The 26,736-nt window shown below is 33.4% G+C and overlaps 1 protein-coding gene across 2 annotated transcripts in view; it reads right to left on the reverse strand.

Moving 5' to 3' along the window:
- The window catches only part of LOC129226446 (PI-PLC X domain-containing protein 1-like), a 39,698-nt gene extending 27,943 nt beyond the window's left edge, over nucleotides 1–11,755 (reverse strand). Inside the window, exon 1 of one of the 2 annotated variants that reach the window (XM_054861052.1) lies at nucleotides 11,622–11,755. Coding sequence is in view for 1 of the 2 variants with exons in the window: in XM_054861051.1 (XP_054717026.1) it covers nucleotides 11,564–11,580 (17 nt within the window). In the remaining variant the exon portion in view is untranslated. The other variant, XM_054861051.1, reaches the window with a different exon arrangement.
- Nucleotides 11,756–26,736: the final 14,981 nt, after the last annotated feature.

The following is a 26,736-nucleotide window of genomic DNA, read 5'->3' on the forward strand; positions in this document are numbered from 1 at the left end:
TTTCATACTTTATACCTGCCCCCCTCTCCTTTTTCTTTTAAAAAACTTGTTCCGCCCCACCCTCTTCAATTTTTCGCAATTACTAACTTTATAAATGCTATCCCCGGTGTTACAATTAATTTAAAGGGTTAGAAAAACAATACCATACTGGTTTTATGCACCAAAATACTTTGTTACAATAATTATATAATACAGTAATTATACAGGGTGTATCAGTACAGCGTTTACAAACTTTCAGGGCACATGAAGTACCCCTAGACGATGGGAAACCACATTGCAATGTACGGTCGGAAACGCTTTCCTGGCGCGGTAGTGACGACACAAATCACCAAAAAGACAAGACACGAATAAGAGAAGAAAACATGTTTATATCCTTAGTACAGCAAAAAAATAAGCAAAAAGAACATGAAGGAGCCAACGATCGTCATCAAAGTAGGTGCTCGAAATTACGAGCCCGGACCGTTAGTTATGCAAGTCTCACATCTCCGGCGCATTGAAGATCGAATGTTAGCGAAAATACCGGGCACGTGTGTGTCCCGGACTTCCCGGTGTAACAAAAACCGCATGTGCGTATGCACTCTCATCTAATGCTTCGGTTTAATTAGCAACATCTATCTTGTACAAAAAACGAAAACTTACCAGTATTTTTGCGATAATAAAAATAATAAACATGTTTTCTGCTCTTATTCGTGTCTTGTCTTTCTTGTGCTTTGTGTCGTCACTATCGCGTCAGGAAAGCGTTTCCAACCATGCATTGCTATGTGATTTCCCATCATCTAGGTGTACTCTATCTGCCCTGAAAGTCTGTAAACGCTGTACTGATAGCCCCTGGATGTGACAACCGGGCTGTCGGTATTTTGCATGTAGTTCTGCCTTAGTCCTGGGCTGCAACTTGTTATTTATTAACAATCTCCTTGTTTTGTTCAAGTGTTACACAATCTCACTTCGCTTTCTGTTGACTTTATATTCCAAGCAAAGAGATATTTTACAACTAAAGTAATAATAACAAAAATTTAGATTGTTCAATGATCAACATGTTTTATTTCTCATCTGAACTTCTTGTTATCGATGTACGACCGGTGAGTAAACTGATTTTAAAAGATTAAATAAGTTTGGGGGTTTGATGTTTAGTTTAGATGAACTGAAGAACATAGTAACTGAGTCACTAATTAAATTCAGAAAGTTGTAGATTGACAAGAAACGGAATCGAACCTACGTATATTTATTATCAGCTGTAATATATCTTTGAAAGTATTCTAAACAAATCAAGAAAAACTTCTTTAAAGTTTTAATTTTTTTTTTTTTCCATGTTCAAGATTTCAGAGGAAATATGACTTTAAAATAGATCAAAGTAAAGACGTTTTTTACCTGCTTTTTCTTTTAATTTTACATTTTTTTTTTTTTTTTTTTTTTTAGACTTTAGAATTAAGTTCAACGCAAAATAATGTATGTGGACAAGTCATATCACACTAAATTTTTCTGTAAACTTTGAGAAATAATTTGTCTGGCGCTAAAAAAAAAAAACAAAAAACCCTGGGTTCTAAGATTTGACACTATATTTTGAACTCGTGTTACAATGAATATTATTCTTTGTGCCTCAAACTGGATGTAACAAGATTCTATTGATTTATCTAGGGCTTAATTTACATGGGATCTCATGGGAGCTCATCTCCCACTTGGGGTGCCCGAACTTAAATTTTTGGAAGGGCAGAAATTGTCAATTTGCCACATGGAACTTTTAAATTTTGCCGAATGATAAAATACGGATATTCAGAGGAGGGGATATTCAAAAGGGACATCCAAGCGTTAAAAGCTGCAGTATTGTAATTATGCAACCAAATTTGCCGAAATATCAGACAAAATGTGTCGAATAATTAAATGTTTGGGAGGTCACAATTTCCTCCCATCGGGGCACCATGGTTCCCGCTCTTCATTTTAAATTTGTGTGAATTCCCTTATAACCGGCGGATTCTACCGATTTACACATTGAAATAAGTTTTGAAATTTACAGGGCTCCTTTACTTTTTTTGTTAGAAATTAAGAACTAGGTTTACCCGCAAATAATATGAAGTTAACAAAGAAAAGGCGGAGAAATCACAAAACAGGCATTTTGCTCTTTTAACAATATTGTAAATGTTTTAAAAAGTTGTTCAATTTTACTTTCAATTTATAAAGAGAACTGCAAATAAATATCATCAAAAAAGGAACAAAAGTAGGAACGCATTTGTAGCTACGTTGAAACAAACGCTTATAAACCAAAACAGGAGAATGCAAATATAAGAACAAATAAACAAAACAAAAGAAGTGAATCTACTTGCATGAGGCCAATTATCACATTAGGAAGCTTGTCGTGACAACACCACCCATTGAGTTAGATGCTCTTTCTGCTTTTTCCAACAAGCAGGTTGTTTCTTTTTGGCCATGACCCACACTGATAGTCGGACACTTCACAAAGTAGGAGACGACCTGAGGTCATGGAGCCAATGATGATTTTGTTCTAGGAGACATCTCTTTTGTATCGGATGATTGCGAAAGAATACAATTTTTCTGCTTTTCTATTTCATTTTTTTTCTTAACACCGAGCAATCAACTTTGCTTTAAAACTATCGTCTGCAACGGATTAAATCGTTATCTGCAGTTAATCGAGATGGCGTTGATTACTTCGAAACTGGAAGAGCGACAACTAAACTTCCTGATTCTAACGCCAAGAGGAACTAGGTAAACATTGATTTTAGGTCTTGTTTACATGAAGATACCGTTGAAGTTTGTATCTTATTAAAAGGTTAGTCATACAGGTATGAAATACTCTTTTTTAAGATATCCTTAAATATCTGACTTCTCTTTAACTATTCGTTATTTCATCCTTTCCGATTAAACAAATTACGTTTTATTTTAATTCTATGGATTAATTGATAATAGACTTAAATATATAGCTCTTTTCTTTTTCTAACCTTTCTAAATAAAAATTAAAGATAAAATAAAACTGCGGAAATGCAAACTTCCAGAAACTGAAAATAAACATTCACTTGCAATAAAGTCTACAGCGAAATTTTATCTCAGGCGACTATCTAAGGTGACGTTAGAGGTATGTGAATTTCTGTAAATTTTTCGATATTGAAGTGTTATAAACGCAATTTTAGGCTATGTTTGGTAAGGGCAGAGGAAAGAGGAGGGGGTTCCTTCTAGAAATTTTTTCTAAACTTTAATCAATGTCATGCTTTCTTACAGAAGAAAAGGCTCGGTGCCATATTGTGGATTTTCCAAAACAAAATTTTAAGCTATCTCTGATGACGTTGGGAGAAAAATATAGGGGGGAGAAGCAGGGACCTTCCAAGGGTAAATTTCTAAAATTGAAATTTAAAAGACATTGTTTTAGCAATTTTGAACCAACTTCAGGGTGGAAAGAGTGAGAACTCGATGACCCTTCTCCTAAAAATTTTCAAGATTGAAGTCTTAAAAGCGCATTTCAGAATACCTCTTATCACTTTAAGAGATATCTGTCAGGGTTTGATGGCTGCTCATAGAAAATTTTTGATTTTGAAGTTAAAAAAGAGGCGACTTGTTGAAACGCTAGGGGAAGAATGGATGTTTAGAAACCCCACTGCTCAAAAACTTTTCAATATTGAACGCCTTAAAAGTTGTTAATTGTGATGCAACAACTGATGTTACGGGTTGTATCAGTGTAAACAGTATATCTTCGTTGCAACGTCGCAAGGAGAGGAATGATGCATGTTCCCGTTCATGACGATATGGAGCCTCGGGATCTGAGAGACTTCGAGGCGTGTTCCCTCAGTCACGTGTCAGATCAGCTGCCAAAATCGGACTCTAAAATTTAACTTTCAGCACCAATACACTACTGAAAATATTGCACTTCTTTATCTGCAAATCATCATATAAATAATAGCCGATGATCGAGTAACCCACGTGTTTCAACAACGAAACTCACACCAGGGTATGATAATTTGATATGTTTTGGTAAGGATTAACATGCAGGGAAACACTTTATTGTGACAAGGCTGAACTCGATCCGGTAACTTAGCTGCTTTACTAGCTAGCTTCCCCAAACTGTGTCATTTCAGGGGAATGAAGAAACGAAGAAGCGGTTGAAAATTAATGCTATCTACTGGAGTTTAGGGTTCATCCACTGGAGTTAGGTTTAAAATTTTAACCATCAAAATCTCCCCAAACAGGCAATGGTTTCGTTAAAATGTGGAAAAAGTGAAACAATTTTCACCCGTTATACCTTGACGGGCGAATTTCTAGTCTTTAAATAAAACGCAAAACTCCAGATTTGTACGTTCGGGGTGAACTCGGAAACTACCGGAATGGTTGCGTTGAAATTTTCAATTTGTCTAGGTTACTGCTGAGAAGGTTTATAGACCATTTCGAAAAAAAAATCGATAAGTAGTATTTTTGTATTTATTTTTTTCGAAATTTAATTTTTTGACCCAAAAATGGATCTTTTTACTCAAAATAATTATCGTAATTCAAATTTGATTTCATTGGAAAGAGCGGAAAAAATACATATTTAGAACATTTTCCACCTGCGATTAAAAATAACGGAGGCGATTAATTAACGAGGGAAAATGTTATAAGCATTTTAAGAAAGGGAAAATGCTGACATTTGAACCGTTGCCATATTTGTTCAAATGTTTAGAATTGTTTTTAAGAAACCGGAATCCGAGGCTTACTTTTAAGCAATTCAGACGATTCTTAATAATTAAGCTCGAGGGGAGGTGAGAGACAGATCGACAAACATAAATTTCTCCATCTCGTTACCCTATTTTCAATTTTTTTTCTAAGAATTTATAGAATTATTTAATTTTGACTTTTTACCAAGGGCGCCCATATGCAAAATTTTAAGGGAGGGCTCAAAATTTTTTCCCATGGTTTAGCAGAATCTTTTCCCTGTAGAAACCAACTTAAATACAGATTGAAGATATTAAAATTTGACATTTTTAATAACTTATTCATTAATGACTGAAAAAGCAATTTTTATACATTTTCGCAAAGAAAAAAACACTAAAAGCAATAAAGTTCTCATTTCTAAGGGGGCGGGGGCTTGAGCCCCCCTTGCCCCCCTATATGGGCACCTTTGCTTCTTACCGATATTTTTACGTCACATTGAGATTTTTTTCATGCTTCTATTTACGTATTTTGTTTATTCCTATTTTTTAGGGAACCCGACTAAAAACAGCTAGCACTGATTGATCTGAATTTTTCTCTTCTGTCCTACTCACATTTTTTCCCTCTCCATTTACGGCAGAACATAAATTTTATTTGGAAAAAAAAATTATTTGAACTTTTTACTCATTTCTGAAATGCACATTTTTACAAACATTAACAGGCATTAAATTTCGTGGATTTTCACAACTTATATGCAAAAGGAAAATGACTTTCCAACCCTTTTGATGGTTTTTATAATGATGGATAATGGATGTCCTTTTCCGAAATGACGTTGACATGCATGGATGCATTGTTTAAATTCCCGTTTAACTTTCTCTTAAATTGTGATATTAAAGGGGGAAAAATGTTTTCTTAATATAATAAGGTAAATGACATTCATTACCATGAATGTTCGTTTTAAAAAGAAAGTACGGACGTGATACACATTTTTAAAGAGTTAAGAGTCCACATTTATCATTGTTTTTATTGTTGAATAAAACTCCCATCTTTGCGATTGGCAACGCGCAAAAAGGAACGATAATTTTTTGAAAAAAATTATTTTAGAACTTTCCTTTTTGGATTGAAATGGAATGGGGTTTTTTCCTTCAGTCAAAAGTACTACTTTTTTAGTCACTGAAATTGATAGAATAAGCAAATAAATAAATAAATAAAATGACATGGAGCCAGAAAAAACTTTTATTTTCTCAACAGTTTTTTTTTTTTTTTTTTTTTTTGAGTTTTTTAAATGTCTGATTTTGGAAATAAGGCGTGGTCTTTATGACGTCACAACTGATGTACTTCGGCGCGCTACTCCATTGCCGCGCTAAATGTTTACACTTTGTAGTCAACCACGTTGACAGGTTATGAAAGTTTACGCTGTGCGCTAATGCCATCATGGAATGGCATTTAATCACTTGCGATGTCATGTGCAGAAGCGTAAAATGGAATTTCAATCTGCGCACCAATTAAAATAATTGTTAAAAAAGATTAAACTTTGTCAAATTATTTTAAAAAATGGTTAAATCCTATGTTTTTAAGCATGATCTTTCAGAAAAAAAAATATCTCAGAACCATACAAACGTAAGTCACATTATTACTACTTTTCAGGCCATTGAAAAAACTTTCGTCTGGTGCATAACAAAGGATGGGGCCCGCGCTCTTTTATGCTGGTAAATAATTATAAAAGATTTTTTTTCCATAGAAATATGTTGTGATGACTCGATGTGAAATAAGATTCTACATACAGGTATATAAAGCCGTAATAACCTGAAAAATGACATTTTTGGACCTTAGTTATTCTGGCTCTGAAGTACAGAATTTAATCTATTCGAGAAATTTTCAATCATTAATGACGTAAAAACATTCGTCAGTGTTTTTTAGTTTCCTTGATAAGTATTACCCTTTCTAATTTCCACTGTTTTCGTTGAACCCCTGGTTTATCTTCAATAGTATAGTTAAAATGCATTTTTTTTTTTTTTTTTTTGAAAATAGGTTATGTACTACAAAAATAAAAATTATTTAGTGCTATACTTATTGTCTAGAAAAATGTAACTTCAAAATTTTGCACAAAATTTCTTTAAGAAACTTTTAAAAATTGGTTCAAAATATAAAAAAAAGGGGTTCAAATTTTAGTGAGACATATACTATCGCAGATATACTTGAAGACTTTATGGATCAAAGTGAAATTTTCATGTCAGACTTAGCATAAAGTTTGCTGAAAAATTTATTTTTCTTAACCCATAAGTGAAACCGTGTTTCTCCATTTTTAGTGACAATTGAGAATACGCATTTTTTACACTGCATTAAAATTCCATTAACGACATTAAAAAAAAAAAAAATTGCTATTGTAAAGATGAATTGAAAGATGTCATTTAAATTAAGGTTTCAGTCTTTTAGTGACTTAGTCCCATTTCGTACGCAGAAATAAATTGATTATTAATATAAAATTCATTTGGATATTTTTCGGTTGTTTATTCGGAAAGTACTGATTAAAAACTTCATCGTCATCTTATTTTTATTGCTTTTTCAAGTGACTCGTTTGAATCAAAAGGAAGGAATGTTTCGTTTAACCCTTCAATGACCTCGATGGAACCCCAGAGTTCCAAGAACACAATTTAAGAAACGCTGGTCTAGAATTAAGACGAAGTTTCTCATAGTCATCATTATTATTATATTTATTATTAATGCTAGAAAATCACTCTTCAAGGTATGACGGGTGAAAATTGCTTTTTCATTTGAGTGAAGCAACTTCCTTTTTGGAGATATTTTAGTCATTGAAATTTTGGGTCGCATAGTTTTGGGTAATTCATTGTTAATTTCTGGCAAAAACAGCGAAGTCAAAGTACATTAACTCTTTTTGGTGACAAAAAATTGGCAAAAGTTAAGGGGGTGGGGACAAGAATCAGTGATTTTCACTATTATATATGAGGATTATTAAAGTTGGAAAAACTAAAGCATAGAATATTTTGTGCATTGTTCGGCTATTAGATTTTAATATTGATGAAAATAAAGTTACGAATGTCTTGGTAAATAATATGACAACTTTTTTTTTGTTATCTTGCAAGGACACTCGAAAGAAGTGTCCTTGATGTCCAAGCACGCTTGAATGAAATCTTTATTGCAGTATTATGTTAAATTACTTTTTCTCCCTAACTCTTCTTCCTGTATTTTATTTTTTTACTGCACAAGTAATTATTTTATCCGATTATGGTACCTTAGCCAGTAAGACAATGGGGTTGTTTCCTTTAGTCAAAAGTAGTACTTTTAGTCACTGAAATTGATAGAATAAGCAAAAAAAATAACATGAACCCAGAAAAATCTTTCATTTTCACAACAGTTTTTTTAATTAATTTTTTTAAATGTCCGATTTTGCAAACAAGGCGTGGTGTTGATGACGTCATAAATGATGCTCTATGGCGCATCTTTGAACCGCGTTTCCGCGTTATGATAATTAAGAAGCGAATTAAAATTGCGCTCTACGCTTGCTATCAACCATATCGTTGTTAATACACATGAGTAAAGATACGAATTAAATATTTTGCACTGTGAGTGGCAACATTGAATGGCATTTCATCATTTGTGATGTCATCGGCAAGAAATGTAAACAATGAAAGCGCACCGATTTAAGTAATTTTTTTTAAATATTAAACTTAAGCAAATTATTTGAAAAATAGTTAGATCCTATGTTTTTAAGCATGTTCATTCAGCAAAAAATGCTTTTAAAATTTTGGAAACGACCCCATTGTCAAAGTTAACTAATCAGCGTTATGAGTACCTGATGACGTTATGAACGTTACCTGATTACGATATCTATAATCAACGTTACCTGTGATTATTCCTTATTAACCATATCATACAGATTTAGCTCGAAGCTGTTAATCTGTTCATCGGCTCTGATTTCTGCAAGAGCAAGTGGGGCACTTGTCCAGAGTCCCCACTAGCTGGGAGCCCTTAAATCTCTACATAGTATGAAATAAAGTCTCCAAACAACGTTTCTTTGGTTTGAACACGCAAAACTCGAGAACTACCCGGGAAATTTCACTGAAATTTTCAGTTTGTTTCTTTAAGCACGGAAAAGGTTTGCAGACCTGTTCAAAAAAAAGTTCGAGAAATAGTTCTTTTTTATTCGAGTTTAAGATCCAATTTTCACCTAAATTAACGAATATGGGGGTGAAAAATTACTTGCACATATATAAATATTATCTATCGTTGAAAAGGGCAGATTTTTCTGCGTTCTATGCAATTTGTTCCAATTCTCTAACTTAACTGCGGCGGGAGTTATTCGCGTTTTAAACTCGAACTTTCAAGACTTCGCTGGATTCCAGGCACTACTTTTTTCATTGAAACCATCATAAAAGAGTCAATAAAGCCTCAGCTGTCCCTCGGCTTTCTTTTTGACACCATTGGGAAGAGCGACTTTGTTTACCCCAGATCTAACTCGACCAAAGGTCGAAGATCAAAGCTTCGATCTCAATTAGAAAAAAAGTTACAAACGTGTCAACATGAAGTTGTAAAATCTTTTCTATTTTACTTTCAAGTTAATAATGTTTTATCTTGTTGCAATAGTTACGTTTCTTAGCTTAATAAAAAATTTAGCTTTTAGAAAATAAAGAAAAGAAAAACCCACTGATCCGTAAAAAAGTTCATATATTTTTAACAATCCGCAATGCAAGTTTTTTTTTTTTTTTTTGAGGGGGGGGGGAGAAAGAAAGAAGGAAAAGAAAAATGATAATAATAATATAAAATAAAACACTCACACACACAACACCGGTCCACGAATTTCTTTCAAAAGTTCTTACTAGTCCGCGAGTCAAAAAAAAAGAAACACGCTGCCTATTCTTTATCTTCTTTACTAATAATAAAGCTGAATGTCTCTCTGTCCGGAGGATGTCTGGATGTCTGGATGTCTGTAGGATATCTGTAGGATGTCTGTGACGCGCATAGCGCCTAAACCGTTCGGCCGATTTTCATGAAATTTGGCACGAAGTTAGTATGTAGCATGGGGGTGTGCACCTCGAAGCGATTTTTCAAAAATTCGATGTGGTTCTTTTTTATTCCAATTTTAAGAAAAAAAAACTATCATAAATTACGAAATTATCATAACGTGTAACCGTAACATGGGCACAAGCCAATTGGCGAGATACGAAATCATCATAACGTGGAACCGTAACATGAGTACAAGCCAATTGACGAGAAAATTCACAATACATTATTTGTAAATATACAAGCGAACCAAAAGACCTTTAATTTTTCTATTACGGGCGAAGCCGTGCGGGTGCCACTAGTCTATAATAAACCTAAACTGGCAGCATTGGGAGGGCTGCGAAGATCCTAATAACTAGCATTACGGCGCAGCCAGGTTAGGTTTGCCCCAACTATATACATCAGAAACAGAAGAAAGTAAAAATCAATGGATCCACTTTGTTTAAAACAACATCCCGAAGACATGAGCATTTTTAAGTGTTTATAATTATGTAAAAAAAACTGATCGCATTCATAATCACTCAGAACACTTTTGAAGAAAAAGATATTTTTCTTTTTTTTTTTGTAATTAACGTGCAATAAAAAAACATACGATAATTTTAAGGCAACACACTATTGTTTCCTGGGCTCGAAGTGAACTTCGTCATCGTAAAGTTAGAACGTTTTAATAACTCGAACTTTTAGTGGTTCAAATTCAAGGTACGGAACTGAATTGTTTGTCATTGAAAGCCGCCCCAATAATACCACTTTAATTGATAACTGGAAACTAGGATTATAAGGAAATGCATTTGAGCATATGCAATTGCATATTTTTGCTTCTTTTGACAATGCATATAAGGTCATTAAAACAACAATTTTTCAAAACAATGGGGTTGTTTCCATCAGTCAAAAGTATTGCTTTTAGTCACTGAAGTTGATAGAATTAGCTAAAAAAAAAAAAAAAAAAAAAATGGCATGGAGCGGGGAAAATCTTTTATTTTCAAAACGTTTAATTTTTGAATAATTTTTTAAACTGCCCGATTTTTCAAACAAGGCGTGGTCTTTATGACGTCACAAGTGATGTACTTTGGCGCTACTCCACTTTCGCCTTGAATGTTTACGCTTGCTGTCTACCGAGTTTCTAGGTTATGGTAATTTAGAAGCGATTTCATCATTTGTGATGTCATCGGTAGATGCGTAAATAATGAAAGCGCACCGATTAAAATATATTTTTCTTAATTTTAAACTTAGCCAACTTATTTAAAAAATGGTCAGATCCTATGTTTTTAAGCATGCTCTTTCAGAAAAAAATACTTCGTATGTTACTGCGTTTATCGTTCATATTTCGACATTTTTCATAAAGGGAAGCTTACAAAAAACTATTTTGTTCTGCGTAAAAGGCAACAAATCGATCGATCTGCGGCTTTTTCTCGGGGCCGCCCGATTTTTTTGGGCATACATACTATTAATGTGCATACTATACTTAGGGCACATTGCTGCAAAAAATTTAAAAAATATCACCAAAAATATTTTTAAAGAAATGCAAGAATATAAACGTAATTCGTGTTTTTATTCACGTGTAAAAAATGTTATTTGAGGACATAAGAAAAGAATTAGCACACCTTTTTAAAATTTTTAGTGCGTATTTTAAAAACTTTTAGTGCATATTTGCTAGCCTATATTCACGATTTTATTGTGAAAAAAATCCATGGAATATTCAGAAGAAATTTATACAATATTCAGGTCTGGGAAAAAGAAAATCAGTTGAATTTAAACGCTAATTTTGATTAAAAAAAAAATTCTTGTAACGAAACATTTTTTTTTTCTTCCATTTAACATGTTCGAACAGCATTGCAGTGATGCAAGTCATTCAAAACGGATCAACTGTCAAACAATAACCAATACATACTACCAATATGACGCATTTTTGACACACCTTATCCTCAAAAGCATTTACAAATAAAGAAGAAATGTCATAAAATTTGCATAATTACCCTAAACCTTGTGAACTGAATCCACGAACAATTATGACACAATTCCATGCAGACTCTCTGTTGACTGCTTTTAAAAGCACGATTTGTCGGTTTCCCTAGAGAACACCACATCTGCGATATAACCACTTCTATCAAGTTCCAATTTCGAAAAGGGGAAAGTGCTTACCCATTCAAAGAGGAAGAGAGAGAGAGAGAAAAAGGATCGATATTAGGGATTTTTAAAGGGATTTCAAAGACGAATATGATTGGAAAAAGGGAAAGTTATTTATTTTCTGCAATTGTAATAACTTTGTTAAACAATTTTTAATCTCTGCAAAAGCGGAATTCAAAGAAGTAGCTACCGAGGAATGGGGTCGTTTCCAAATTTTTAAAAGTATTTTTTTTTTTTTTTTTTGAAAAAGCATGCTTAAAAACATAGGATCTGACCATGTTTTTAAATAATTTGACAAAGTTTAATATTTTTAAAGAATTATTTTAATCGGTACGCAGATTCTATTTCATTTATTACGCTTCTGCACATGACATCCCAAGTGATGAAATGCCATTCAATGATGCCATTAGCGCAGAGCGCAATATTTAATTCGCTTCTGAATTATCATAACGGGGCCGTGGTAGCCCGATCGGTAGAGTGTCGGATTCGGGGCCGGAGGGTCCTGGGTTCGAACCTCGATGGTCGAAGCCCCACCGTCGTCATTAAAGGAGACTGGGCGACGTTAAATATGCTCGTGGTCTCAATGTCCTCCAAGTGAAACGATACGTCTGGGGGTGCTAGCACCAGGTAGCTATTAGCACCTGGACTAGTTCTAAACTCTCATTAACTGTTCGATCCGGTGATGGTGCTGCCATCTATCGGTATATAAAATAATGGAGGCAAGGCACCTAGTATGCAGTCCTCGACACAAATACAGTTGTAGTCAGTTGTGACTCTGAACAGGAATAGAATTATCATAACCTGGAAACGCGGTAGACAGCAAGCGTAAACATTCCCCGCGCCAGTGGAGTAGCGCCAAAATACATCACTTGTGACGTCATAAAGATCACGCTTTGTTTTAAAAATCATATATTTCAAAAACTAATTAAAAATAAAACGTTTTGAAAATAAAAGATTTTCCTCGCTACATGTTTTTTTTTTTTTTGCTCATGCTATCAATTAAAGTGACTAAAAATAGTACTTACTGATGGAAACAACCCCAATAAAAAAAGTTTCAGTATTCCACTATCATTAATTGCATGAAAGCAGGGGCGGGAAATAGTGGGGTCAAGAGGGAGCGGTCGCACCCCCAAATTTTTTAAGTAGAATGATAGAAAATGGGTGAATTCTATTTATATAAGTCGGAAATCAATGTTCATTTAAAAAAAAAACTCGCTAGTTCTCAGATATTTGAAACTCGACACATTCCCAGACTACAAAAAGTGTTTTTCGTTATTTGGATGATGACTTAGAAATTCATGAAGTATTCTCCGGCCTTTTCAAAACAGAGAAAATTGATAGAGAACCATGGTTAATTTCAACTAAATAAGACATTTCCTCATATGGGCTAAATATTTCATACTTTTGAGCCCAGTGTAACGATGGTATATCCAATATGAGAGGCTGTGCAAAGTGGTGTGGCTGCAAGGTTTTCGCAAGAATATTCCTTGATATTTTACGTTCACTTTTACGCTCATTTTTAAGTGTGTATATTCATTTAATGAGTGTTCATCGCTTTCTTCTGTTAGAAACACGTTTCAGCTGCTCGAAGAGCAGCTGAAACGTGTTCAGCTGCACATATTAGTGCAGCTATTATATGCTTTCATAGAGACTATGAAAGTCTCTTATATGCTTTCATAGAGACTTCTTAAAAATGCATGTGATTATTGAATGAAAAAAAAAACATATTAACGAATACCTTTTACGGGGCTCTATAATTATGCAATCTCGGAGTGATACAAGATGATCTTCAGGAGTTAAAAACATTTCTCTATAACTTCAAAGCAGTGATTTGAAGACTGGAAAAGTTATTGTAAAACAATTCTGTCAATGGTGAAAAAGTTCATGGCCTTTAGCATGTATGGCTTCGTTTGAAATGTTAATCAATTTGTTTGTATTGAGGAAAGTTTTTGAAAAATGCTTTACTCTATCAAAACATCCGCTACCCTTAATTTTCTGACTATTCAAGCCACAGTTCAATCTATAATTGATCTGTGCACCATACTACCATAGTTCAACCTACAATTGAAACTGAAAATAGATTTTGCATAGATGTATATTTCAATCAAGTTTGAAACTTTTCAAAAAAATTCTTCCTCGGAGCCAATTTTGAAAAGTCGAAAAAAAGTGACAAAAATCCACATGGTGATGTGAAGTCAAACATTGCTTTTAATATTTTGTATGAAGTAATAGATTTAGTTTCGAATAAAATTAACACAAAATTTGATGATAATTATTTTTCCATATGGTTGGCTCTATATTATCTGGATTGGATTTTGAAAACGAAAAATTAAATGTTAAAAATATGAGAAAATTTTTTTGCATGAGGCAAGAAAAATTACAAGCACTATACCAACAGACCGGTTATTACATCCAGATACTGCAGTTTCGTCCTTGTTATGAACTCATCAGTCTGGAATAATGAATAACAGAGCTGGAGGCAGATGACATCTCATTGAAGCTGAGAGCGCCGACGAGACTAGATTATTCAATGATGAAAAATGAAACCCTTCACAATTTTTGAAGTTGCTTGGGTGATTTTGAAGAGCAAGATATAAAAAGTGTTTTCATACATAACTTTGTAACTTCAATTATTTTTTAAATATTCCAATCAGCTCAGCTAGTAGAAAAAGTTTTTTTTTTTTTTTTTTTTATGTCTCAGGAGGTTAGAGAATTATTTTCGGAGCACGATGGGCGAAAAAAAAAAGAAAAACTTTTCTATTTAGCTGAACTGACAAAACAGCACGACACTGGGCACTGACAGATTAGTAACACGAATCCCTGCTCCTCCGAATTCCAAAAATCATGCATTAAAACTTTTCTAAAAGGTATAAAAGCTTTAGTATTGACATGTTTTGTATGATAACTTATTAGAAAATGAATCAAAGTTTTAATTGTTTCTAAACACTAATTTTTATTCATATTAAACCGATTTTATGACCACTTCCTGTTCGCTAATGTGTGTTTGGGACCGCACTGTGGTAATACATATATAAAAAACTCGACCCCCCAAATGAAATGCTGAAATGCCGCCCCTGCATGAAAGGTTTTAGAAATAGTTAAAATAAGAAATAAAAAATCAGTAACTGGACTACGATTATGAGCATCGATCAAGCCAAAGTAGTGCCCAGATTCTGGTGAAATTTGGTGTCTCTCACACAAGAAAATTCGTACATTTTCAAAGAAGTTGCTCCCCAAAAAAGGAAGAAAGAAATAATCTGACCCCATTTTTTGTTTCCCTTAAAATTGTGGTGCTCAGGTTCACGTACCTGCAGGACCTTGCGTTAATCGTCCCATGATTAAGAGATTATAGAATAAACTTTCTGTGATTGGAGTGTGATGATATGCGATTAACCCCTGGCGTACCAGATGTTTACATTTTGTTAAAGATTTGTATAACGCAGACATTCTGTAATTTATCTTTTGTAATTTCATGCAATCTAAATACAAGAAAATGTACCTTAAAATGTTTCCTGTATCTGTATCGATTAGAGGTTACAATGGTGCGCAAGGGGTTAAAGATAATCAGGGGACATTATTTCCTTAAAATCAACTTCCTCTCTCTGGTTCAGTTGAAACATTTTTACTTCCTTGTACCTTGAACGAAGTACAGGAGGAACTGCATTCTTGATTCTTTCCCCAAAGAATTTCGGCATAAATTTTCCATTTTACTCACCCCCGTATGATGTTCAGTAGTTTTTTCGAATCGCCTGCTCTTACATATGTACCTACGAACGTATGGACAGCGGAAATCACTTACGCAGCCAGAATTACCTTCTAGGTTTTTATTATTATTATTATTATTATTCAAATAAAAGGTTCTTACATGTAAAAATACACCCTTATTATTATTTGGAATAATGTGAAAACCAAGGCCTCTGTGGGGGTATTTTTTACCCTCAAAGTCTGGAGGTGGGTGTAGCTTGCTCTATCTAAACCAACTGAACTGAAACATTGTTGAATTGTTGGCCCAACTGATCTCCAAAAATGTGCAACGTGTCCCTTGAGCAAAAAAGTTTGGAGACATCCTGCTTTAGAGCATACATTCCAGAGATAGAAGGCCATTTGCTCAACTGGCCAGACTGTTCTGCTAACAACTCGAACGGCCCTCACATAGATCAAAACATACAGTTTTTCCATGACTAATCTTCTTCAGCTGAACTCTGATCAGGGCCCAATTTCCCAATAGGCAGAGTGGGCATCTGCCTAGGGCGACAAAATTTTCAGGGGCGGCAAATTTCGCTTTAACCACACATTTTTTTAATTATTTTTTTATTCTTGAAAGTAAAATATTGGCATTCTTTCATTTTTCATAGATTCAATTTTTTCTTGTCATTTAATAATGATTACTTTCACACATCTTATGAAAATTAAATATATTTCAATCATGGTAATTGATCAGCGTAAAATAGTAAGTGAAGACGAAAAGAGGGTGTTAATTTCAGAAAGTGTCGTTGCATTTATTTAGAAGTAGCAACAAGATTGGAGTTTGACTAAGATTTTAGTGTTGTACTTAAAATTTTTCAGTACTGGTTTCTTGAGTGTTTGACGTTTATTTTCCTTTTTGCGTTATTAATATTTAAAAATTGTTTTCTGTTAATATTAAGTCTCGAAGGCAAATAAAAATGAGTGACGAGCGAAAAAGGCTGAATGATTTTAAATAAAGGAAACATGCTAAATTAAAAACCGGAGAAAAAAAAAAACGAGTCTTTAAAATTTTTTTTAAACATGATATGTTTTTTTCCAATGGGCAGTTTTTAAAAGCGGAAAGTTGTACTTCAAACAAAGTAATCCAGTTACAATTTACTAATGAAATATCATTGAACAGTGGGGAGTGGTAAGAACTAGTGATGTTCCGGATATCCGTATCCGTATCCGTGGATATCCGAGGGAAAATAAAGATCTGTATCCGTATCCGTTACTTTTTGACGGATCTTAAACGGATCATTCAATTTAAATTTTTTTAAATATTTGAATAAAAGACTCTTAAATTCCGTTTAAATTAGGTTCCATTCCCCATTTAAATTATAAGGTATCATTTCAGAAGCCAATTTGTACCCCCTCCCCTTTGCAAGAAGGAAGGGGAAATATGTTTTAAAAGTGTGTATCAGTGTGTCTTTTGTGGCACCGTAGCTCCTAAACAGATGAACCGATTTTGATAGTTTATTTTTCGTTCAAAAGGTGACTTGATCGAAAGTGTTCTTAGCTTGACCTCGTTTTTTGCAGAATTTTAATTACCGGAGAGATTAATTAAAAACCGATTTAACGTTTTTCCCAATTATGGTAGTAAAAATTTACCCGTACGTTAAAAATGTTGTCCCTAATTGAAAGAAGTTTTCTGCGTTTGATATTTATTTGAAACTTCCATACAGTAGAAGCTATAATCTTGTTAAGTAAATTTTAAATGCAATTCTAAGCCTTTATACGCGTGATTGCTAGCGATTTCATAGTCGGAAGATAAGGAGAAAAAGCTCAATGATTTAAAATTTCTATCCGCTGTCAGTTCATATTTGTTAACAAATGTGTGTTCTGACCCGCGAAATTCATCTTAATATGAGGTCGGCTTTCTGGGACATGTTTTTTTTTAAATTTTTAATTTAATATTAGTTTTTGTTATTGATTTGTGATTTCTGTTATTCTTCATTTTTGTTTTTCTCGGCATCCTTTAAAAAAAAGTGAGACTAAATTCTCCATTTACTGTTTGTAAAGGTGTTCCCGGCTCTGTATTTCATCGGTCGGAGAAGTTCGGTGGAATGGGTCAGCGCTGCATTTATGCTGAAATGAAATGGGAAAAATTATTTCTAGCCTGCCCAGTAGCAGTTTTACACTCTTGCTCCTGTATCCTACATCTACCGAGTAAGCTAGAAATAATTTTTCACATTCCATCTAAGCATTAATGCAGCGCTGACCCATTCCTTCCAACTCTCCCTCAATTTTAACGGAGATTTCTTTAAAGAGTAAATCATAGTCCTGATTATATTTTTGCCGCAGTTGACATTTTTTGAAGAAACTGCCATTATTCTGACGGGAATACCTTCTGTAACAAATTTTACACTTGGATAGATGAATTGGATAAAAAAAATTGAGATAGTATCCGTATCCGCGGATCTTGACACTAATAATCCGGATCCGGATCCGGATCCGCGGATCTACTTTTTTAACGATCCGGCACATCATTAGTAAGAACACGAGAGTGAACGTAATAACAGAGGATATTATACAAATCGTTGATTCGCAGATGGAAAAAAAAATAGCAGGATAAAGATGCTGCTATAAATAAAGATGACAACTGATAAAATGGTTAACGCACAGGACACTAAAGTTCAGTGCTCATCAAAGATTCAGCGATATAAATATTAAATAATTAAGCTAGGTTTGACTTCAAAACACAGTTTTGATCAAAAGAACACTAATACGTAACTTTTTTTAAAAAAAGTAACAGAATTCATTTAGAATGTAATCGTGTTTTTTTCTTTTTTTTTCTTCTAAATTCAAAATGTCTTTTTGAGCAAACGATAACAAATAATGAAACAACAAAGAAGTTAGTTATTTTTTTCTGAAAATAAAGATACTGTCTAATGTAAAACATACTAACATTCTTAGCATTCTAGAAAAATCTCGGTTACTCTTTATACACACATTTTCTATCATTATGGTTTCCCTTATAAGTCTAACTCAAGTCTATATCATTTTTCAGTAATTCATCTGCGTTGCTATTACAGGGAAATGTTTTAAAACTTCAAAGAATGAAAGAGAACAATTTTTATAATACTATAGGGCCATTAAAAAAAATGCTCTATTAATTGATAATTGCAAATAAATATACGTATTGTAAATTTATTTATATTGATCTTATGTGAATAGCTTGATAACCTGCCCAAGAGCAGTACTTGAGCCATGAACCGACGTACAAAATTAAATAATATAAACAGAGGAGAATCGAATAATTTTTTTGGGGGGAAGGGGGGGGAGGAAAGTTCTAATTTTACCGAATGATAAAACACGAGCTTACACGCATATCATACATACGTACACAACATCTAATTAGAAGGATCGTTAGGTATCATTAAAATAAAAAACAATTTTTAGAATTTTAAAAAAGAAAAAAGAATACGTTTCAATGTAATCTCTAAATTTTCTGAATCGTGAGCAAAATTAGCAGAATAAGGAGTTTTTTGGGAGATTGCTGTGACCTCCCATCCGGGCGCCCCGAATGTGAAACGTCACCATTTCTTCATAAGCTTGACAGTTTAAATTTTGGAAACACTTTTTTGCGTGTTTTTGAGTTTTTGCTTTTTTTAGGGGGAGGGGGGCGGCAGATTTCAAATCTGCCTAGGGGCGTCATGGAGCTAAATTTGGCCCTGATTCTGGTCCGAATTTCCATTCTGTTATAATTTTAACTCACTGGGGGGCAAAATTCAAAAGCACAATTGCGGTTATGCATTGGAATCAGAATATATATATATATATATATATATATATATATATATATATATATATATATATATATATATATATATATATATATATATATATATATATATATATATATATATATAAAGGTAAATCCGCATACCCCATTACTTCATTAAACTTCAAAAGTCAGACATTATTTTAACAATAAAGATTTTTTCGCCGTTATCAGCGAAAAATAAACTAACAAATAAAATTTTTTGATATTCAAAAAATTACTTAAAAAACTGGGGTTTGCCAGTTCTTCCTGTCGAGCGTAAATACTTCCCACTGGTCAGCTAGTTCATTAAATACAGTGGATGCCGGTAAATTGAATCAGTGGTTAGTTGAATCAAATCGTCAAAAACAGAACAAGCTCCAGCTTTATTGAATTAGCCGCTCTATGGAATCAAAACTGTTTAGAACAAACGTGATTCATACAAGCGGCTGCCACTACTGTATTACTTTTTAACCCCCGACACACAAAGGAAGGGGAAAGAAACATTTTTTTTTCTGATTCCAATGCATCAACTCATTTGTTGTTCTGAATCCGTAACCCCCTCCTCCCCCCCCCAATTGAGTTAAAAAGCTGTAAGTTTGATGTGTCTGTGTATCTGCCTGTGGCACTCTAGCGCCTAAACGGATGAACCGATTTTGAAAAAAAAAAATATTCGAAAGGAGAGTTTCGATCGAGAGTATTCTTAGCTAGGTTGTATCTTTGGATGACATAAATTAACGAAGATATTAAAAACCTCTAAAAGGTTTTTCTCAATTTTGGCAATGAAAAAGCATGGTTAAAAATTTTAAAATTTAATACCAAAATAAAGAGAATTTTTTTCCGCGTCTGATATAATGTGTTTGGAACTTCCATTTTTCATAGAATTCAAATTATAACGTTGTTGACCGACAAGGAAATAAAACGCAATGATTTAAAATTTTTATCAGTTGCCAGTTTCTATTTAATAGCAAACAAAATACTTGACATTGATTTTTAATAATATAAGGCTTTTAAAATGATTTTCAATTTTCCCTCTTGGTTCTACAGTTGCGACTAAGTCGAAGGTTTTTAAACATTTTTAATTTTATCGTTGCTTATTTAGTTTCACTTCAAATTTGTAGAAACTTCCTATCCTTCCCCTTCGATATTTTCTTCACTCGCAATTAGAAAACAAAATAAAATCATCTTGTATAGGACATTAAAAAATGAGGAAATTCGACTTAGGGATTTTCTTTAATGAAAGGGAAAAATGCACACGCTATGTATGGAGAAAACAAGCCTATCGTAACACACATCCCCTTCGGGGCCCCTGCTCGACGAAGATAGCAAAGAGAAAGTAGACCACAATTTCCCCATTATCTTTTCGTGATTTTGAAAGTTTCCGAAAATGGTGTCAGTGGACCTGAAATGGGACTTGAGAATTTTTGCCTCGAGTATAGCTACAAATGGAAACAGAATTAATTTCCACTTCAATGTTGGTAAACATTGTTCATAAGCATCACACCCAAATCCATTACGATTGTTCTATGGCCTTCCACAAAAAATTAATTCACTTCAGTGAATCAAAAAGCAACTGCTTTTCTTTGAGCGGAAACTAAAAGTGATGAAGAACAACTCTAGTGGCCGCCGAGAGCCAACGTGGGCCCCTTATCAGTTTGATCATCTCCTCCTCCTCCCCCCAGAAAACTTATCAAACTTTTACGTCTATTCAGGGACAGATACAAGGGAAGGGCGATCGCCCTTCCCTTGAAGGATTCTCTACCAGTAATTTTTCGAAAATGAAGTTTAAAAAAGACAAATTTAGACGAGTTTCAATGATGTTGGGAGAAGGGAGCTTGGGGTTTGGAACCCTATCTCGGAACTGTTTTGGAATTACAGTTCAAAACCTTTGTGATCAAAATTTTTAAATCAGCATGCATAGTGAAAAGTAAGTAATAAAAATCAATTGCCCCACTCTTGAAAAATTTCTGGATCCGTCGTTGTCTACTTTTCCGATCCGGGCCCCTAATTTACGGCCAGGTTGACATGGCCTGTCGTCGTCCCTGACTCTGGAAAGTAAAAATTCAAATGAAACAACGAGAAGCAACTAGCAGAGGGACTTCAGCTGCATTAATAGAGACTTTAACTGTTAAGTTTAATCTAATCGGGGCTTTTGGATTGTGTCGTTGACGTTATTTTAGAGTGGTTGACTGGTGTTGATTGTGAGGGACTGACGTCGATATTCTAATGAAGACCTTTGAAAAACTTTTTCAAAAGGGAATTTTTTGAAGCTGTTGTTGGGGCGGTTGGAACTATTTTCCTTATCCAGATAGATATTTCGTTTCAAGAAAAAGTTCGCAGGGTCGGACTGGCCATGCGGGCATTCGAGCAAATGCCGGGTGCGCCGCTCTAAAAAGCACCGGTCGACCGTTATCTTCTTTCTTATAGAAGATTTTTTTGTAAATTTTTCCTAACTGAAAAATGAAGATTATTTTCTGTTGCAAGAAAAAATATCGGAAAGGGAAAAAAGCTATTTTGACCTCCTGTAACTCATTTTCACACACAATGTGGGGCTTTTGTCACTTCTTATCTTAATGACCATCATTTTTGGGAAAAACAGAACAGAGCAGAGGTACCCAAACTTCATACCTCCGTGGACATCTTCCGGAAAAAAACATAAACTTCGATGACCCTGCCCCCCCCCCCCTCCCGCCCCGACGCGCACAAAAAAAAAAAAAAAATGTTAAATCTATTTTTTTCTAATAATATTTCTACTCTTTTTTTTTCCTTTAAAATGATTATTGTTCTGCATATTTTTCAGAGCTCTTGTCTGGTTTTCATTTGTTACATTATTAGTTTAAGTTATGGAAGTAAAATTCTATTTGAAATTCAATTAGGCATAAAAATGTTATTACAAATTGTCTTGAATAAGTTTACTTATAAAAATGAACTTTTGAAGTTTGCGAACAAAATGCTGTTAGTATAGTTTACGTGTGTTAATTTTTCATATGAGTTGTATTTTTATGGCGTATTGGGATTTTAATTATCAACTATGGTTCAGGCAAACCTACCCTGGCAGAATAGTAATCATGCGATTAGGATATGCGTAGCCTTCACAATGCTGCCTGCTTAACTTTTTAAGCGCCAATGTTCACAAACGTTATCAAATTTAAAAAAATCGTATGAAATGAAGTTTCGCTTGTGGGGTTTTAGCCCTTTTTTTTTTTAACTGACAAAAGCAGACTAGATTTTTTAAGAACAAAACTAGTTTCCCTCTTCAACTACTGTTTTCTACAAAAATTCGCAAAAATGTGCTTTTTTGTTGATTTTTACGAAGATTGATAAATAATTTTTTTTTTTTTTTAAATGTTAAAAAGCGTAAGTGTTTAGACATTTTAGAGTGACAATATGGATCAGTTCGTTGATCAAACATGATATAATAATTTCCAGCAGAAATGTATTTTTAATGAAATCGATCCAACTTCTTTGTTTCAGTTTGGGAACACTGGCACAATCCACTATACCCAATGTCGGATCTAGAAATTTTCTGAGGTGGGGCAAAGCTTCAAAATGCCGCCCCCCTCCCCACATACACATCCATCTTGTGAGCAGGGAGAATGTTTTAACACAAAAGTTTAATAGGTGTCCTGGAAAGAATTATTTTGAGCTTTGGGTGGAATATGCTGGTACATCTTCTAGACTGACGACATCAAAGATGGCGGCAGTCCGCCCTCATAAATGCTCTTATCTATATTAAAACTTTACCGATTTGCTCCAAAATGTGGTCAATGTGTTGCAATTAGTGTTTTTAAGGTGCATTGCGATGCGTTTTAACTATTGCTATAAATTAATAAATATTTGTTTATTGTATAACACATATTCCTTTACAAATAGCAAAAAAAGAATGCAGATAGTAAATGCGTTGAAACATGTTCAAATTTAAGTTAAAATAAATCTAATATAATCTAAAAAGTATATTTTAAAAGTTTTGTTCAAGTTTGTTTGTAAACCTTTGCTACTACACTCTACACTTGCAGAAAGAGCAACAGGTATTTTAAGAAGGCACACTTAAAATTTCCTTTATCTGAGGGGGAGGGGGGTCCGGGGCTCTCCCAGGAGAAATTTTTGAAATTGTATTCCTAACAACTCAGGTTTAGAGTATCTCTGGTGATGTTACGGGGAGGGATTTTTCGTGGACTTTTGAGGAAATTTTTAGAAACTTAAGTTTTAAAAACGCTATTATAGGCGATATTTATTGACGTTAGGGAAAGGAAGGGGACTTGGGAGCTATTTCCAATCGGATTTTTTCCTTTGAAAACTAGAGTGAACCTGACTTCGGATTTTGGCAATGTTTAACATTTTCTAAGGTGCTTGGAGTGCCTATGACGATTAACTAAAATGATCACTGTTAAATTTGTAGACTTTCCGGACATCGACTATCACTTCCAAGCCACTTGAAGAGGCATACCACATCAAATACTGTTTGCCGAGACAACAAGCAAACGAACCATCGTTCTACTTGGGTAAACAACTTTAAAATAGCAGGTCTTTTGCTTAAAATTGTAAGAAAAACGAAAAACAATACATAAACTAGGAGATATTTTGTAAATTAATGTTCTAAGTGAGAGACACAAATAAATAAGACATTCATTAAAATGAAATTACTTTCATTCGATGATGCAATCTTTGTCAGAGTTTTTTTTTTTTTTTGCCGCACCTTGTATACTGCCGTACTAAGCACAAAAGTGGAATCTGCAGTTGAGCTCAAGCTGATATATTGTGTTTTAAAGTTTGCCTCTTCCATATATTTGATTCAGATGTCTTTTTTCAGAATTTTTTTAAAAAAGTAGTTCCTGATCAAATGATCCTAAAACATTTTATTTATGAAGTAAAATACGAAACAAAGAAACACTTGGTTATAATGATTCAATTTTGTTCAAAAGTGCAGGTATGATTACTTTTACTACCGTGCTTAGCACGGCCGTATGAATAAACAAACTCCAGTTCAAGTTTTGGTTCAGCTTTAGAAACCATCAAGCAGTTTTGGTTGGGCGTTTCTGTTGGAAAGAAAAGGAAAAACCACTTTAGTTTTGATTTGGACTTAGACTGGATTGGAAAAATCAAAACTCAATAGCTTTCATTTTCAGACAGTAAAGTTACATTGTTTGGAAGAGAAATCATACTTATTTTTCGTTCAATCATGTTTGAAAGTCAAAATTTTCAATTATTATTTCAAGTTTCAAAAACAATCTAAAATAGAAAATTTAATTGTTATGATTCGACACACCTTACTCAATATTATTGGCTGAATGACAACTTCTTTCTCGAGTTTGACGAAGACAGCTCTAAATTATAGAATGTCAAAAAGGTTTCTTTTTCTACTAAGTTACCTTTATGAGTATTTCTGTCAAGCAGAAAAAGAAAATGTGTGGATTGCAGGGTTGGGTTTTGGACAGGTGGTTTTTACCCTCCAAAACAGCCCAAAAGTGTCCGAAACTGTCCAAAACTATGCTAAAGCTAAAGTAGTGTAATCTAATCAATTCTTATTTACTGCAATATTAGTAATGCATAAATAGATATTAATGAGGGTTAATTAATGAGTATTTGATAATATTTTTCTCGAAAATGTTCATTAAAAATATTTTACTTAAAAAAATTGTTAATAACTGTTACATAAATACTTCCTTGTGTAACAGTTGGTAGAGTTATGAAAGGAAATTCACACTACCAAGGCAACTAATTTCAGTTCCATTTATAACTCAAAGGAATATTTAACTATGCAGACACTTATGTTATAAAACTTGTGCTATTTGTTTCTTAATTCATATTTTTAATATAATACATTCTGTAACTATAAAAAATTGTACTTTATTGTATTCAAGTAGATTATTGCACTACATTTTGAACACTTTCTTTTGCACACATGCATAAATGTCAAAAAATTTGGTTTATGGGGAAAAAATCCTGCATACAAATTGAAATTTTGAATGAAGAATTTAATTTTTACGTAATGCGATTAAAATCAGCTGCATAAATTAGTTACATATACAGTTGAACCTCCATGTATCGAACTTCCACATATCAAAATTTTCTATATATCGAAATCCCAGCAAATTTCTATGTTCATTACATAGAAAAATTGTTTCTATACAGCAAAAAAATCTCTATATATCAAAAAAAAAAAAAAAAAAAATCGAAACATTCGTAGATTTTTTTTAGACTGTAAACTGTTTGTCTCATGAAAGATGAAGGTTAGGGGACAAAATTATGTTCACTGAAGGTTACTACGAAACTCATAAGGAATCTGGGGTTGAGGGGTGTGTGTAGATAAGTCGTTGTTCCGTTCTGGAGTTCTTAAATTCCCTAAAGTTATTTCCAATCTTAGTTGTTGCAAGTAACACTGTAAAATCAGTTTCAAGTTATCCCTTTTATATGTTGATTATCATTTCTAGTCTTATTTTAGCTTCAGAAAAATTCAAGTTAAGTAAATGGATTTTTTACTTTTCTCTCAATTACATTGTCAAAAGGAAAACCCCTAATGTTGTGGATTAAGTTGAATTGCCGAAGAATGAAGATGTATGAAGGTGCAAAAATGTAATTTCTGTTAATTTCTTAATCATTAACCTTCATTTAATTTGATGCTCGTATAAATTAGAAATTGGGTTTCATACACGAAAATTAGCTTTAATTTTAATGTTTTAGGAGATTTTAATGATAAAATAAGATTGTTTCTATATATCAAAATTTCTATATATCGAATTTTCCCCCGACAATTTGCTACTTCGATATGGAGGTCCAACTGTATATGTATACTTAAATGTTCACATTAAATAAAAATATTAAATAGTCAAAAAATTTTGACACATTTTGTTCTGTTTTCGATATTTTCTCACAAAATGTGGTCTCTCAAAAAGTAGTTTTGGAGACAAGGGTTTTGGAACAGGATGGTAAAAACCTAGCCAACTCTGCTTTCATTTTGCACACATGCATAAACATAGGGAAATTTGGTTATTAATATCAAAATAATAATAATAAATAACTAAATAAACTCATGCATACAAATGGAAATTTTCATCAGGAATTCAACTTCTATGTAACTAGATTAAAATCAGCTACACAATTGAGTTGAATGTTTCTCTTTTAAAAATGTTCAATATAAACATGACTGATACATTTTATACTGTTTTTGAAGTTTTCTCACAGCATACAATTTTTCTAAAAATATAGTTTTGGACACCAGGGTTTTTACCATAGTGTCCAAAACCCTGCCAATCCTGGTGGATTGCATATATGTTTTAATGCTTAACCCTCTATATGTTTCAAGAAACACAGAGCTATGAGGAACCCTATTTTTATTCATAAAAAAATCAAATTTTCCATTTTTTCCAGAAAATAATGGTAAAAAACTTTTTCCACCACTTCAAAATTTCCGGAAATTTTGCATCTCTAAACAGAACATTTTTTTATGCTCTGTTTAGAGAGCTGTTTAGTGCTCT

This window comes from Uloborus diversus, chromosome 7 (assembly GCF_026930045.1).
Source record: "Uloborus diversus isolate 005 chromosome 7, Udiv.v.3.1, whole genome shotgun sequence".
Lineage (NCBI taxonomy): Eukaryota > Metazoa > Arthropoda > Arachnida > Araneae > Uloboridae > Uloborus > Uloborus diversus.